Here is a 17,596-nt window from a genome sequence, read left to right on the forward strand (position 1 = left end):
TTTTTTTTTTTTTTTTTCACTTCACAGCATCACATTAACAGAAACTTTCTGTCTTATTCTTAGTTGTCAACACAGATGATGGTCCCAGAGCTCTTACATTGGAGGATTATTTGAATGGAAACTTCCAATATAAAACATTTTTTCCATATTGGGTGTCAGGTGAGTAAAACCATTTCTCAAATGTACAGAAGCCTTTCTAATGTGTATTTCCAGAGTGGTTACACAGACTCAGAAATGTATTTTCCTTCCAGCTTTACTGTGAATGAATGCTAACTATGAAATTAAACAATCTGCTAGTCAAACTTTATGGTTGAAATTTACTATTCTGTCAGTCATTCTAGAAATTCCAGGTATTTGATGTTTGAGTCAAGTATAAACTATGATTTTACAGAGACCTTCAATGTTTTATTTCTTTTACTGTCATATCCGTTGCAGCAAGTGAAAGAAATATGTCAATGTGTCAGTCATTTCTTAAGCGATCTCCTTTTTTGTGTTTGTCACGGCACTTTTTCACTTACCATTTGTAATAATTGAGCCTATATTACAGGCCCCATTCTTCTTTGTTTTCAGTAGTACCTAGTTCTGCAATGAGCCCAGCTGTTTTATCTGATTTATGGAAATGCTGACACTGCTGAAATTCCTGAGTTCCAATCCATTGCATAGAAAATAAGGTTGAGTTTCAAAGCAAGTTTCTTAAGGTAGAAGATAAAGACATGAAGTTTCTGCTGATATATGTGTCTGTGTGTGGCTGAAATACTAGTCTTGTTATCACTGAATTGCAGCAACACCTAAAGGCTCGAGCTAGACTGGATGACATTCTAGTACACACGCTGCTACCACTCCTGTCTATGCACTGACTCAAGCAGTTACTGATCTCTGACCAGAGAGAAGAAGCATAGTGCCTGTTCAAATGGAATCTTACCAAGTTAGTTTTAGCCCACAACTTTAGAAATGAACTGAAGCCTTCCAGGACATTGCTAGCAGCAGTTCAAGTTTTACAGTTAACAATTTGAAGTATGTTGCCATCAGTTTTATGACTTAAAAATTAGGTCACCATTTGTTAGAATTCTGTCTGAATGACTGAAGTATGTAGGCAGCATATCACCTAAACCTAATATATTCTCCTTCCCTCTTTATGTCCTTTGCACTTGGACTTTCCTCTTAACAATCACAAAGCTCATATCTTTTGCGCTTAGACTTTCCTCTTAACAATCACAAAGCTCATGCAAAAGTCATGCCATAGATTCCATGGATAGTCATGCCTATAGCATTCCATATGTCTACTTTTTTTTCTGAAGCAAGGACTTAAAATTGAGTGTCTCTTCCTAAGGATGCCTGAGATCACCACAAATGCTGTTACACAAATCACAGAAGTGTACAAAAGATCCAAGGCTGATGTAATTTCCTAAAAATGAACAGCTTATACAATGTTTGAGGCTGCTTTTTAAACTGTTAAAGTCTCTCTCTCTTCAGCTACACCAAGTATGTAATTCCTTCAGTCTATTTATAGCAGTGAAACTAATGATGTGAAATTAAAATTCTGATCTTCATTCTCTACCAAACTATGGCTCAGGTCTTGAGCACCGGCAGGGTTAAATGCCATTCTCATTGAAGGCCATGCACCCTCACTTTGTAGGACCTATGTGAGTAAGGGCAATATCATTTATGTAGTGTCAGTTACATGGTACTGCTGTTATCTGCAGAATCTGTACAAATGAGAATGTTCTGGTGAAATTATAAGCAAAGATCTCGAATGTTTTCTTTAAAACATTTACACTGTGATACTGACCTTCTAATGGGTCTGTCCCTGGCATTCTTGATCAGACATTACTGAGAATAAAAACCGGCATTTAATTATAAAGTTAACTAGCTAATTCTGTGTGCAATGTGTGACCTTGACAATGTGCTCAAGAACTCTGAAAACAGTTTGTTGACAACTCTGCACCTTGGCAGGATTAGAAGAAAAACATTTTTTATACAGATGCCAAAAGATATTTGCTCAAAATCTATTCATTGACAGAACTGTGAATACTTTGATAAACGGATCTGTTCTATTGTATGTTCTGTGCAAGGTAACAGCCCTTTTATCTTGTTTATAAAGATAATGAATATCTTCATCAGTCTGCAGAAGATGACATTATTCTTTACAATGTTGAAATGAACTACCCAACTACCATCATGACTAACAGTACAATGGTACGTACCTTTTCAATTAATAAAAAGGCAGCAAATGCAGTTGCATTTCAAGTCGAAGTTTAAGAGTGAACTAAAACCTGACTCATCAAATCCTTATTTAAATTTTTTTTACTAGAATCTAATCTACTTCTTAATCTTTCAGAAACAAGTTAATGCTTCAAATTATGTGTTGTCATCAGACAAATATTTCATAGCTCTGGAAAGCAATTATTCAAAGGTAATTATTTTAATAAATTGCTTAATGAAATATTTGGTTTCATTTAGTATTTTGTTGATTGTAGTTGCCATGGAAAAATGTTTCTTAGTACTTTCTTGATAAAGGATTAGGCTGTGAAAAGGCAGTGATTATTTTATTTAGATTATCTTTTTCCAAGTTAATAATGTTATTTTCTTGCTTAACTTTGCAGCTATGGAGATACTCTTATACAGCATCATACCACATTTATGACCTCATATATGGGTAAGGCCTGATATTTCTTACAGAGAGCTGTGGTAAATACTCTGTAGTGAAGTGCTTTCAAGCATTTCCACTGAGAAACTCTATAGTAATGTGACTACCACCCTGCTTTGCTTTTGCCTGCATCTGTCAGGTTTCTTGTTTGCCTGCAAAAAATGGCCTCTAAGAAAATCATTCAGTCCTTTAATCTACTTAAACAGCTATCTGTATTAATTTATATTTCATGCCCTAAAACTTTCACTGCTCAAGATTCTAATCTTTTTTTCTTCTTGGCATAATTTTCTCCCACCCTATCTTGGCTGCTTGAGTCCACTTCAGTCTCACACCTGATGTCTCCATGCCCTTCTCTTCTCTAATTCATCCTTTTTATGATTGGTCTTATCTTTAGCTTTCCTAAAACTCTCACATGTCTTTTAGTGCTCCAGTGATCTTGTAACAGTCTATCCTGGATTCCTTAAAAGCTTACAGCTTCTCCCATGGTATTTGGTCTTTATCCCAAGATCTTCCCCAAACCAGTCCTCTTTCCTCCCAAGTTCCACCCATCTATTTCCCCAGTCACCTTCTTATGCCATAAGCAGCAGCATGACCGAATGCTTCTGAGTTCTGAGCAACAGGGGCTGCACTGAGCTGCTCCATTCTTGGGAAACTGTTGGCTCAAGGTGACAAGAAAAGATTGCTGCAAGCTAATGTGAGTAGAGAGGTGCTGCATGTGGATCGTCATCCTTAACAAATGTTGTAACTGCTGCTGTTATGCTTGCCTCAGCATGCTATATCCTGAGTTCACATTTCCCAATAACTTGCTGAGACTGTAATGCAGACTGCAGATAGAGCCAATGACTGCAGATGCTTGTGCAGTATTCAGAGAGATGAGGCTGCCTTCTTAGGCTGTTGAGTATGTTCCTAAAGGATTGAGTTGCAAGCTTTTTCCAGCAGTGCTGAACACTATCACATTACTGCATGTCTCGCTGCCTGCCTTAATTTTGCATTGCTCAAGAAACAATAAGCTGGTGGAAACATAGCACTTCATTAATTTTATGTGAATGTACAGTATAATGATCCATTTGCACAGTGCGCAAAAAGCCATCTCAACTTCTTTCCTTTTTTTAGTGGTTTTGTAACAGAAAATCAGCTTCCACATAAAATTCAGTATATATCCTGGTCACCCGTTGGACACAAATTGGTCAGTAAAGATAACGAAGCACTAGAATGATTTTGCTTTGTGTGTCTGGAAGACGTTCATTTGCCTTTGGTTATTTTGCTAGGCTGTATTTTTTACAGGTCCATGTGTATTAACCTTGGTTGTGAGTAAGAATGACAAAGAAAACAGTTTAAACTTGTTAAAATTTAACTTGTCTGTGTCTCAGTGCAAGAATCCATGTTCTCAGATACATTATGTGTTTCAGTTCACTAGCCAGTCTCTTATCAAGAATTGAACAACATAATTGTATATAGGATTAAATGTAGTTTCAAGGACTGAAAACCAATGTGTTTTCCTTTGACACTGTGTAACACATGAGTTTACTATGGAGATTTGGAGATGCAGTATCTAAAACCTTTTCTATAATTTTTACTCCAGGTTATGGCTGCAAGATTCTTATTATAAAAAATGTTATTTTTTTTAATAGCTACTTGATAGCCAAGTATGTATTTCTCAGTAATTATGATAGATTTATTGCATATAGTAACAAGTTTGTAAACTTTTTTATTCTTGGTACCAAAGCATCAGCCCAGTAACAGTTAGTGGTTTTTTAACTATTTACCCAGTATTGACAAAATATTAATGCAAGAAAAAAATTTTAAACATCATATTAATTTCAGAAAATACCCAGGGAGTGGGCTAAATATGAATGGACAATTTATTAGGAAAATATTTCCATGTTCTAGTAGACTATTAGTTCTCTCAATTAAATTTTGTTATTTTCTTTATCAAAAATTCTGGAGACAGAACACAATGAAGATAGTTTCCTGTCTTCCTCATACTTATAGTCTGTGATGTTCTTATACAATAGTCATTGTATTGTATCTGAGAGTTTTAGGAGTTGCTTTGTTTTTCATTTAAAGGAGAAGGTAGTTAAAATGTTACGCTGATGTCACTAACAAATGCTTATAGCTTCAAAAAGTATGATTTACTAAGTGATTGTTCTGGTGATGTTTTCTTAACCAAATGTCCATTAATTTCATTGAAATTTAGAGATACCCAAGGCCTGCAAGCAGTTCTTGCAAGAACTCTCTTTTAGTAACCAATTTACTAGAAAGGAACAAACCAGCCCAGACAGAGTAGAACCTTTTTTTGTCTCGTCTCACATCACCTAGGCCTTCTGAGAGATTTAGAAAAGTCCAATTATTTTCTTTTTAGTCGTCGTGTATTTGTTTTTATCTTCTGCTTTTGGTGGAACCAGAAAGAAAAGTCACCAAACACTTTGTCTGAGCATCTCTTAAAAAACACAGTAATTTGAATGAGTTTCAAAGACTTTTTATTTCATTATTTTCCAGACCAAAGCTAGCCACAGAATCCTCTGAAGTTTATAAAATCAAAGGAGGTGTTCAGGCTTTATTCTGACACAGCTGAACATAGAATTTGGCCTGTAATGTATAATTTATTTACTGAAGTTCCTACTCTTGCAGAATTTGCAAGGGCTTTTAGTGTAGTGTTGATTTTACATTTTGTATTCGTTATGTCTTCTTGTTGGTATAATGTGAGAGCACTGACTGCAGAAGATCTTACTCTAACCCATGTTATTGTTGCCTATACTCATAAGAAATACTTTATTGTATTTAGGTATATGTATATCAGAATAATATCTATTTGAAACAAAGTCCAAGAGAGGCGCCAATTCAAATAACTAGTGATGGAAAGCAGAATGAAATATTTAATGGGGTTCCTGATTGGGTCTATGAAGGTAAGTAAATCTTGAAGGGCAACAACTAACAAGTTAAATGCTTTGTTTAGATTTCCTGTTTCTCACAATCCATTCCAAAGTGTCTGTGATGATACGTTATTTTTAGAGCCCTAGGAAGGATTACTTCATTTCCGTATTTTATTTGCCATACAATGACTGCACTTATATTCATAGTGTGTAACCAAAATCCTGCGTCTTTTGTTACTGAAACTATATAAAAACTTTGCAAATTGGGCTTCCTTCTGCTGCACAGACAGTGGTTGGGAATTAAGCTTTAATGGAAGTTTTAATTTTGGTGAAAATTTGTCACTTCAGTGTATCAAAAAAAATTTAAATAAAAAACCACATGCACACCAGAAAAACCCTAGTGAGTTAAATGGGATCCGTGTGCCTGTTTTGAGAGTTCTTAAGGCCTTTCAGAACTGAAATGCATTGCAATATGTTTGGTGTTATTTATTTAGTGTAGCTCTCTTTACATGTCTAACTTGCTAAGAGCAGAATGCTAAAACAGATTAGAAGATAGATAGATTACAATGATAAACTGTTATGAATGATTTTTTTTCCTCAGAGGAAATGCTAGCAACAAAATATGCACTGTGGTGGTCTCCAAGTGGAAAATATTTGGCATACGTGCAATTTAATGATTCTGACATACCAGTTATTGAATATTCATATTTTGGTGAGGACCAGTATCCTAGGAAAATAATTATTCCATACCCAAAGGTAGGTTTTCTTGTTCTTCTGACTTACTTTCTGGTGAGAAATGAGTTATGACAATGATAAAATTGACTGTGCTTGAAAAATAGTTGTATTACAGTTTTAAAACCATTGTGGCCTAAATTAATGAAAGAAAACAAACTAGGTCAAGTTCTGAAAAGGTATAGGTATATTCAAAACTAATATCAGTATAATAAATTGAATTCCTCATGCAAGTAAAAGCATGTGCAAAAGTACATGCTTGCTTGATCAAGCCTTGCTTTTTTCAATTCAGTTTACTTAAGGCGATGTGTTAAGTATTCATTACAGAAAAGGAATTATGGTATATTTTTTTATTTAAAAAATAAAGGCTATGACAGCTTCAATTTATTTGCACACTTCGTTGTGCTTTTTGATCTCAAGGGGCTTTGGAATTTAAATGCTTTCAAGTACCAGATCTAAGGCAAGAAGGTTTTGGGTTGGCATTTCTTCAGCATGTATTAAAGAACTCTCCAGACTCTTGTAATGTTCATACAATTGCAAGTGATCATGTTAATGTATCTTAAGACATTACTCACCTGTCAGCTGGGTTACTGTTCTGAAGTAAAGCTCGATGTTTTAGACCACACGCGGAGGAGAATTGAAAAGCTAATAATGTATGCAGTGAATAAGCAAGCATGACATCAGTTTAAGCTAAACCCTTTTATTTCACAGCTGGGATGTCAAAGAGCACTTGCAATCATGTGATTGCACTCCTGGAGTTTTATGCCAAAGTAAGTGTAGTGTGTGCAGCAAAGATACATACTGCAAATAGAGTGCTGATTCTCATCAAGCACGTTTTCTCTATAGAAAGGCATTAAACCTGAATGTTTGAAAGGTTTTCTTCTTTATATATTAAATTATGCAAAGTTAAGTAACATACTGCTGCTGTAGTGTCACTCTGAGATCTTTCAAAACCACATTGGCCCTATTATACTCAACCGAATACATGTTTTGAAACCTATTTCCTTTCCTGCAAAAAGTGTTGTAATTTTCCTCAATCTGAATTGTTCAGAGCCTGATTTGAATAATCTATTTTCTTTGCAGGCTGGGGCTAAAAATCCTACTGTTAAAGTATTTATTGTAGACACTATTAACGCTGAAGCATTTGGTCCTAAGGAGGTGCCAGTTCCTGCAGTCATAGCATCCAGGTAGCGTGCTCTCAAATGTATCTTCTGTTTTTTAAAAAAAGTTTCTATATAATTGTTTTAAATGCTTGAACCTCTGGATTGTTTTCTGTTTCTAACAGTGGAGTGCCATATTCATCTCCTAAACAGATCAGAAAGTGTTGTATTTTGATTCTGTCTGTCAACACGATACACTGTTACAAAGGACAAAAAAAAAATCCCTAAAACAGTAGAAGCTTTTCTGTTGTCTTCCACATAGCAATAGGGGGGGATGCAATGCTTTTATGTATGTTCCTGTTTTTTAATAACCACCATTCCACTTTTTTTTTTTGTTTGTTTTATTTTTTTAGTGATCACTATTTTACTTGGCTTACTTGGGTAACGGATAGTCGAATCTGTGTGCAATGGCTAAAGAGAATCCAGAATTTTTCAGTCCTCGCTATTTGTGACTTCAAAGAAAATTCAAATACTTGGAACTGTCCAGAGGTAATGAAGTTGGAAATACAAATTTAACATTGCTGAAATTAGCATTTGCTAATCCCATCTATGTAGCTATTTTAACACCTACTGGTCATGCAGAGGTTGATCTAACTTACTTGCCAAAGTATATTTAATCTTGCTTTGAATTATTTTAGCAAATAATTGTGTGCCTGCCATAATTGTGTTTTCCAATGTTCACATTAATCCTTTAGCTACTACTGATGCCTTTTTCAATATTTTAATTGCTGGAGGAGGGGTGAAAAATTTTAGTTGCACCAACAAGAAATAAAATCACCAAAATCTTTTTTTAGTGAGGCTTAAATAACAATCAAAACAACCAAAATAAGAATGCTATTGAGCAGCTCTCAATACTGTTGTTTAGTTCCTTCTTGCTTCCTTATCTTCAGAAGTGGAATCATGTAGGATCCTTATTTGTTTTTAAACAAAATGTTATTATACTATGTTGAAATTTCATACTAAGTCTGACTAAATTACGTCTTTTATGATTAGCATTAAATTAATTGAAATAATGTACAGATTACAAGTAAGGCAGGTTTTCAGGAGGGAGAATTTCTTCTGTCTTATCAAATCATACAGTTCGAGAAAGCTGTCAAGTTTTGAGAAACACAGTCTCTTTTTCAGATCTGAAAAGAAAACTCCAGGCTAATTGCAACAGTAGCTCTACATTTTGTTTAAATACGTTATTCTATCCTTAAGACAGTTTGGAGGGAAAACCATGCTCTGTTGAGCAGAAGGATAGCTTAGATGGCCTCGATATCTATACCTATATGTGGATTGTTATAGATCTTGTGTACAGAAGCCTTTCTGAAAAAAATATTTATTTAAAAGACCTAAATCCTGAAGATTGTAGACACTGATAAATTCATATAGATCCTGAAGGAAAGGATAACCCTGAATTTCAGTAACTCTAGTACAGAAGTCTCATTTATGATCTTTTAGTACTAATGCTGTTTGCACATCTTGTTTTTAGACTTTATGGTACAGAACACCCATAAAAACTAGCATTAGGCTGAAACTTTGAACTAATAGGAAATAAAAGGCAAGAATGTTTATAAAAGTGTTCTGTATAACAGATAAACTGTAAATTCAGAGTTTATTGACATAGCCTTTCCAGGCTGAAATTAATTTTTATTCCTCTATGATAGGACAATTGTTGCAAAGTTAAAATGAAGTTAAGGTTTGTTCTTTAAAAAACATCATAGAAGTAGTTTTCCGGAGAGAAATATCTTAATTTATTATGAAAAAGATATATATTTACTGCAGCATTTGATGTGTTCACTAAGTAATTGTTCTGCTTTATAAGTACATTAACAGTGAATCTCTATCTTGCCTCCAAGTAGCCTATATTTGAATAACTAAATATTTTAACATACAAAAAAAAAAGAAAAAGGGTTCTAGGATTCTACCACAGTCCACCAAAGTACTTTAACATGAGCTTAACTCTAAGCATGTCAGCAGTTTTATTTGTTTCAATAGGTCTACTTACGTGTTTAAAATTAAGCATGTGCTTAATTGCTTTGCTGGAACCAGACCAGAACAATTAACATCTTCCAGCACTGTGTTCATGATCCTTGTCTAATTGCATTTCTCCATGAAACCTTATTTATGGAGTCACTACTGACGTTTCTATAATTCTATATTTATACAGTGATACAATGCTTTTATCACATTAAAGTTTGCACAAATGGCCAATTGAAGGAGTGTGAACAGATGGGAGTGCTGCATTAGCTCTATTTGCTGTTAGAAAGTGTATCTCTGTACGTTTCCATTGGCAAAAATAGTTCTCTTGTTGACTGCCGATTAAATCAAGACTCTGATGTACAATAAATGTGCTAGGCTTTATGTACTTGAAAATAATAACAAAATATAATCTACAAGATGTTCCTAAAGTGTCGATTCATCAAAAATGTTCATATCTTCAAGTCTTGATCCTATGAATAGATGATAGAAACCAATATGACTTCAGTGGAACTATTCATGGGAGTAGAAGCTAGGCATGTGTTTGTGAAATTGATATTTCCTATAAAGATACCAGTTCTCTAACTAAATTCTGTAAATACTTTAATACACAGAAAAATCCCATAGAAGTCAATGGGACTGCTCATATGAGAGAAGTTAAATATACCCTTTATGTACTATGTCATCAAGATCTGAGCCTTAATTTAAAGAAGGAAAAATAAATTTAGGATGCAGATATAAAACAATACCTCCCATTTTTCTTATCTTAAAAAGAAATAAAATCCATCTTCTGAGTTAATAGCTCAGTGGAGCCCTTGCAAAGTACTAAACAGTCTTCTAAGGAGCATTACCTGCAACTTTTGCTCAAATAAGTCACTTTGCAGAGACGTAAGTTGAAAGAGAGAAAGCATGATTCTGAATGCTAATGTGATTAAATTGAGGATAACAAAGGCAAACCATGTTCTTTAGAAAGCAAATTTGTTGAATGTATTTCAGACTGTGAAGAAATACTGTATTAAATGAGCAGTATGAAGAAAAGTTTGAAAGATAAAAAAAGAAATGCATTGAATACATTAATTGCTAAATGTTAAATCACTTGCTCCATCCAACAAACAAGATATTACACTCTTCAATGAAAAAGTCTCAGGAAAGTATTGAAAATGCACTAGAAACTTTATAAGTGAAACAAATAAAAACATAAAAGCACCTTTAGCAGCAGGAAGTACTGATCCATTTATTCCCACTATAATTATTTTTTTTAAATCAGCTTTAAGAATGTTACAAGGAATTAAGACCTGCTAAACTTATATTCATACTTTTAGCATATGATAATCTTGGTGACGTTTGCTGCCTACATTGTCTTTGCTAATCCTTAATTCTTCTTTCTAAAGACATTATTTGTGAGATTTTTTTAAAAGTGTTTAATATCTGTAAGCTGATCACAAAATATGGAGATCCTTGATTTCTATATACTTAGTTAAAGTATTTGGCTTGTATTTTTAAGTTTTTAAGGTTTATGTTTAAAAGAGGTACCTAGCAGTCACATTATACACTGTTATAAATCAACATCACAGCTTTGAAAGAAATATGTCAAATGTACGAGCTGAAAATCTAACACAGATTTTTAATATTATTATTCCTGAAATTATTTTACATGGTTTTGTAGTAAAAATTTTGTGAGATCAAGTAGTTGTTAATTCTTGGTTTCAGTGAAAATGTTGCATAAGGTTAAAATAATTACTTTAGATTTTATTTAGCTCCAATGACAGCTGTTAAAAGTTAATATTTTAACTAGCATAATGGTATTAATACTGTAATATTATTTACCTCAGACAACCTTAAAGTTCCTGAACCTTCATAGCAAGTATTCTAAAATTCTCTTGTACAGGCTACAGATTTTTTTATTTGAAGATTTTGAATCTCCTTAAACTCATTCTTGAACTTCTTAAAGAGTGTACATTTGATTTTGTTTTTCAGAATCAACAACACATAGAAGAGAGTCAAACTGGATGGGCAGGCGGAGTAGGTTTTCTTATTGTACTCTATTTTGATTTAATTAAAAGCTACAGCTTTCTGAACCTTCACAGCAGTGTTTTGAAACATGAAACACCATTCTGAGTCATTCAACAATACTGCTTAAACCTGTTGCACTGTAGGATTGAAACTTTTAATGCTGTGCTAGGCATAGTATCTGTCTACCTGCTTTCTGATTTTAAAAACCCTTTTTCTGTCTCCTTTTGCAAATCTTAGACCTACTGATTAGACACCATGCTGAAGGGAGGGAAGTCATGAAAAGAGATAGATTCATACTGCAGTGTAGTTTTTAGAAGCATTCTGGAGGCAAAGAAGAGGTGTAAAATTCCTCTGATGTCACTAGGGTGAGAGATAAGATCAGTCGTACCTCTTAGACCAACTGATTAGACACCATGCTGAAGGGGGAGGGAAGTCATGAAAAGAGATAGATTCATACTGCAGTGTAGTTTTTAGAAGCATTCTGGAGGCAAAGAAGAGGTGTAAAATTCCTCTGATGTCACTAGGGTGAGAGATAAGATCAGTCGTACCGTAGCATTTTAAGAATAAAACCTGTCCATTCAGAACACAGTTTTAGTGTCAAGTGCTGCACATCTTCAGCTAGGGAGGAACCTTCAAGGTAAAATACCCCACTTACCATGGTAGTTGATACTTCTCTGCAGTTACCCCCTAAGCTAAAGAAATCTTCTCTACCCAGTAACCTTTATCTTGAAAGAGACGTAACATCTGTCTTTGGGAACTCACAGTAAAAACAAACCTGCAAGGAAATTGTAGGAGCACGAGATCAGTGTTTACAATCATGTATTCTAACAGTGAAAATGTATTATTGCTTATGTTTACTCCTCAGGCAGGTGAATTGACCAGAATTCAATATGGAGAACCTCACACTGTGCCTGAATATCCTGCAGTGGACTTAACTGAGAGTTTCAATTTTCAGTATGCTGTCCTTTAAGAGACATGTTTTTATTTGAAGTGAAGATTGCACATTTACAAGGATTAGTTATTTTACTTGGTCGCTTTCTTTCTTTGACACTTCTCTTGAGGTTGTGATGTCAGATTTTTATTAGAGCTAAAGAAATAGCACACATGCATAAATCCTTTCTTTAGCCTTTATGGGATTTCAAGCATTAGGAATATTAGAAGCAGGCTCCAGAACAATTTAGCTTTTAGTCATGGATTCTAGTAGAGCTTGGGTTAGTATTATTCAATAGTCATACTCAGTCAGGAATGTTTGGTGCTATGTTTGAAATCCTTGCCGGTCATTCTTCTGTGTTCATGTTTTGAAAATAAAACTCACAGTTCCAGTAACTCATCCTTGACTGACAATTTTAGTAAAGAGGTGGTCGTTTGAAATGAAGCAAAAGTTGAACAATCTTATCTGGGATAATCTACTCTTTAACATTAGTGGAATAGTATGGGAAATTTCAGATACCTGTTTACTTGTGCTGTATTTGCACAGTGAATCAACCAGCTCTGTGGTCCACAGGATTTTCAGTCTGGCACCATTCATGACCATTAGATTTATTCAGAAACTTATTTTTTAAAAATCACCTCTCCCTATTTTAAAATAACTAAAGAGAAGTCATTCAGAATATACAAACAAATTATTCCACTTATAAATAGAGAGCTTGCATTTGTGGGGTACTTGAGGTAACTGTATTATCAGCTTGAGAAATCTGACATTACAGGTTAGAAACTGTAATGTGTATTGACTGGGAGATTGAATATCACAAGTAAACACTTGTGCAAAGTACTTTGTCCCATCTGAACTGATCAGTCTTGTTACATTTAGTATATGTACTATAATCTGCTAAACAGCTTGGACAGTCTTACATCTCACCTACCATTTTTCTTCCATTGTTTCAGTTCTTTGTTTCTGCACCATATTTTACATCATAATCTGCTGAACAGCTTGGACAGTCTTACTTACATCTCACCTACCATTTTTCTTCCATTGTTTCAGTTCTTTGTTTCTGCACCATATTTTACATCAGACAGCAGTTCATACTACAAAATTTTTAGTGACAAAAATGGTTATAAGCATATTCATTACATCAATGGCTCCGTGGTAAGTCAAGCAAAGTGGTTGACATTGATCTACTGTAAATTCCTGAAATAATTGTACAATATTCAGTAACTTGTATGTCTTGTTTCACAGGAGAATGCAATCCAAATTACAGGTGGAGAATGGGAGGCAATATACATTTTCAGAGTAACAAATGATGCAATGTAAGTATCATGAAGGAGAGGACAGGTTGTGAGTGGCATCAGTAAAAGCAACACTTAATCATTTAAACACTATTTGTGAACTTATTAAGTTATAATTATAATTTCTTTTGTATCTGAAGGCATCCACAACAAATTTGTATGCAAAGGAACTGCACGGGTTTGCAAACTTGGTTTCCTTATGGGAGATTCTTTGCAAATTGCACTCATGTTTTATCTTAGAGAGACTTATACAGAAATACTTAAATTTAATCATGTGGTTATTGTTCATACAATTTGCAGTTACTTCTCTTTTTATGACCTCTTATTCAGCTTACAGTATAGATAGATACAGCGTACATAATTGGAGTGATTAGCTCACCAGAATTACAATAGAACTCCTATTTATATGTTTTATGTGTCATGTAATCAGAGTTTGAGCAAAGATGTATTAAGATGAAAGGTGTATAAGTTTAATTTACTCTGCCATCACATGCAGAAATCTCAAAAAGTCTAAATTAACTAAAACAGCTTTTCATCTTGATGCTGGTTCACAGGTCATCACTTATGCATTATTTATTAACATATAAATTAATTTACAGTTTCTATTCAAGCAATGAATTTGAAGGCTATCCAGGAAGAAGAAATATTTACAAGTAAGTGTTATCAACATGATCTTAATTATACTAGGTTGATAGAAGATAGCTCTGGATTTATCAATAAAATAATTTTGTTTCAAGATGTTTAAAGTGTAATTTCACAGTCTATTTTAACTAAATCTTGACTTCATATTATATCTGAGAATTGAGGAGAAATAGCTTCTAAAGTTTAAATATACTCTTGGGAAAAAAATTATACAAAGGGAAAACATTTATTTTTAAATTAAACTGTTCTGAAAGTACAGTGCCTATGTTCTAGAATGTGAGGCAGACACATGTGAAGTTAGTTGTACAAAAATAAACATTGTTTTATTTTATTTTTCTCCTAGAATCAGTATTGGAAGTAAACCTATCAGAAAACAATGCATTACTTGCAATTTAAGGAAAGAGAGATGCCAGTATTATACAGCAAGGTTCAGTGAACATTCTAAGTATTATGCCTTGATCTGTTATGGTATGTATAACATCAGAGCAAACCTATAAGCAGTTGTTCTTTCGAATTTATCAGAGGTGAACATAATACTGATTATCCCAAATGGTAGCTAGAAGAATCATAGAAATTTCACAATAACCAAGAGAGATTTACAGAAACAAAACTTTCCACGTCCAAACACCTTGTGAAGATGCTTCAGAAAACACAAATATTTTCACTCTATATTTTTTCACCTTTTTAACTAAAATCTTGTGATTTTTAGAATTAAAACCAAAATTGTGAATGTCCTTCATGGCACAAAACACATTCTCATCTGGCTCATCAAAGTCATGCTTTTTCTTGCAGCAGCAAGAGCAGGATTTAGAAATACACACTAGTTTCCAATTCATGTAATCAAAGTTAGTTGTAAGAAACTAATACAATGTTTCCCAATTGAAATTATTAAAACCTGTGTTAGCCACAAAATGTTGGATATTTACTACCTGAGAATATTTTTAATAACTGAGTTAAGAAAAATTAAATTCATCAAGATGTGTGATAATTTAAGCCACTTGTGACACAAGTATTAAATGAATTAAGAAAAATTAAATTAATCAAGATGTGTGATAATATAAGCCACTTGTGACACAAGTATTAAATGAAGTCTCAGCTCTTTTGAAATAAGTCAGGTGATTTCAGTGATCTGAGGTTCCATCCATTGCTGTAATCACACAGTGAAGTCACAGTCTAAAAAAGGAAATAAAAATATCCAAGGTTTTCCTTTTACGTATTTCATATAAAGTTTACTGTTCTTCTGATTTTGCACTGACTGATTAGCTGAAGAGTTCCTTAGAACTTCCATTGAGCAGAGAAGCAAATGTAGCAAATAACAACACCTTTCAATCATTCTTGCACAAAATAGTCAGTAAGGTCATCACCATATGAAAACCACTCACCTTCACAGATACGATCTGACATGTTCTCAGAAGAATGTTTCACATTGTTAATTCTGCTTTCGCCTTATGTAATCACATCTCAGGTATTAACTAGATGTCACTTCATCTCCAGGGAGGAAGAGTTTGTTACTAGATTTAAAGTTACTTCTATTATATTTGCTAAGCAATGCCCATATACAAGTCTATGTATACACAGTACCTTATGTATTTCGTGCACCAGGGACTAGTGGATTATACAGCAGAGAAGATTCAGATTTGTATATCAACTTTGAGCTCTTTAACACCTGTTAGTTACCAATGTTAATGTATTACACGCTCCATCACTAAATTCCAGCTTCAACCTATAAACTTCCTTCTTATCATTCTTATGACAGGTCCCGGAATTCCCATTTCTACTCTTTTTGAGAACCAAGGTGACAGAGGTACTGCAAATATCCTGCCTATTTCTGAGCAATTGTTTTTCACATTGATCTTCACTATGCAGATCCTCTAATACTTAGAACTAAAATATTTAGGACTGTGATTAGGAAGCCTTTTGTCTTGTTTGTTATTAAAATTTCTAATGTCTTTCTAGATCTGTTAATTAGTAAAATCCAAATATCAGTGAAGACACTGATGTCCTTATTTTCATTCCTGAGTCCAGCACTTTTATAGCCTCCTGATGTTTTTTTTCTGTCTACACACTATAGATGCAATGAACATTGGCAACACTTTGTCTACCAAATATTGAGTCAAACTTTGTAGAAAACATTATTGTGATTTCCAATCTATTCCTTTTCACATTTGTCTGAACACAAGACTTTCTGAGTTTTTTCATTAAGCAATCCTACCCTATACAAGAGGCAGCAGTGTATTGTTTAGAGTCTGCAGTTTGAGCTATTGTACTGTACTAATTAGAATTTGGATCAGTGAGTTAGTTGCTCTTCAGCCATCAGTAGAGATGTCAGGGAAGAGCAGAAGCTCTTTCAGCTGATCAGTTCAAATAACTGCTTCAGACAAGGTGTACTTATTCATACAAAGTGGGAACTCCAGCAAGAAACATTCAGAGCCCTCATTCTTTAAGCAGCCTGTTAGAGAGGACTTTTTGTAACCAGGACAGGCAGGAGTTTGCTAACCATGAAAATATTAAATGCTCTGCAGTGAGTTTTCTCTGTCTGTCCCTTGTTTCTCCCTAAAAATTCTTCTCCAACTTAAAGCCCTCAGTCCTCAAATGTTATGAAAACTAGAATTGTCCTGTAAAACACTTCAGTGATTTGGCATTCCCCCTTCCTTCCCCAATACGCAGTGGAAACACACTGCTAGTTCTGATGCCAGGGTCCTTACAGTTCAGCCCATATTGATAACCCAAATTAACTGAGTGTTGTATGAACAGAAGACACATAAAAACATGAGGAAGACAAATGCTGCAATATTGTTAAGCTAAATTAATCAGTGGTGATTTATGTAGAAGTTGATGAACTGCAACATAAGATTATTTTTCCTCCAGTAGGAGTTGGTACATCTTAGTTTTTAACCACTCAAAAATGTTTGCAGATGGTCAACCTGTCTGTTGCAATTGTGCTATAAAAGCAGTGTGTTCTGGTATTTCTTTTGCAGAAGGTTTCAATAGGTTTAAAGGTTTGAATACAGATAATGCCTGGATTTTTTTATATTTAAGCTATTGTCGGTAGCTCTTTCTTTTCCGTGATTCATTATGAATTGCATGAAATGCAGCTAAGTGCCCAATTACAAATATGTGTTTCTTAAGCTCTCTGCAGGCAAGAACAGTTTCATTTAATGGATCTTTGCAACTGGTTTCATGCTGCATCACTGCCATGCTATTATTTTTCAGGAATAGAAACAAATTCAGGCTTCTCTTTGACTTTTTCTTGACCTTTTTTGGATTAATTTTCCTTAAGTCCCTTGCTTTCATGATCTCTTCTGTGGTGCAAAACTATTTTTAGTAGATCCATTTTCATT

The 17,596-nt window shown here is 34.1% G+C and overlaps 1 protein-coding gene across 1 annotated transcript in view; it reads left to right on the forward strand.

Annotated features, from left to right (window-relative positions):
• Positions 1 to 63: 63 nt before the first annotated feature.
• Positions 64 to 17,596, forward strand: part of FAP (fibroblast activation protein, alpha) — a gene marked incomplete at its 5' end in the record, with an annotated part of 33,062 nt that continues 15,529 nt past the window's right edge. The window contains 15 exons of the mRNA XM_010079599.1: positions 64 to 159; positions 2,102 to 2,196; positions 2,339 to 2,413; positions 2,604 to 2,656; positions 3,761 to 3,833; positions 5,433 to 5,553; positions 6,122 to 6,276; positions 7,336 to 7,439; positions 7,766 to 7,901; positions 11,352 to 11,396; positions 13,369 to 13,473; positions 13,564 to 13,634; positions 14,213 to 14,266; positions 14,599 to 14,723; positions 16,012 to 16,059. Coding sequence (XP_010077901.1) covers positions 64 to 159; positions 2,102 to 2,196; positions 2,339 to 2,413; positions 2,604 to 2,656; positions 3,761 to 3,833; positions 5,433 to 5,553; positions 6,122 to 6,276; positions 7,336 to 7,439; positions 7,766 to 7,901; positions 11,352 to 11,396; positions 13,369 to 13,473; positions 13,564 to 13,634; positions 14,213 to 14,266; positions 14,599 to 14,723; positions 16,012 to 16,059 — 1,356 coding nt within the window. The remainder of the gene's footprint in view (positions 160 to 2,101; positions 2,197 to 2,338; positions 2,414 to 2,603; positions 2,657 to 3,760; positions 3,834 to 5,432; positions 5,554 to 6,121; positions 6,277 to 7,335; positions 7,440 to 7,765; positions 7,902 to 11,351; positions 11,397 to 13,368; positions 13,474 to 13,563; positions 13,635 to 14,212; positions 14,267 to 14,598; positions 14,724 to 16,011; positions 16,060 to 17,596) is intronic.

This window comes from Pterocles gutturalis, unplaced genomic scaffold (assembly GCF_000699245.1).
Source record: "Pterocles gutturalis isolate BGI_N339 unplaced genomic scaffold, ASM69924v1 scaffold12834, whole genome shotgun sequence".
Classification (NCBI taxonomy): Eukaryota; Metazoa; Chordata; class Aves; order Pterocliformes; family Pteroclidae; genus Pterocles; species Pterocles gutturalis.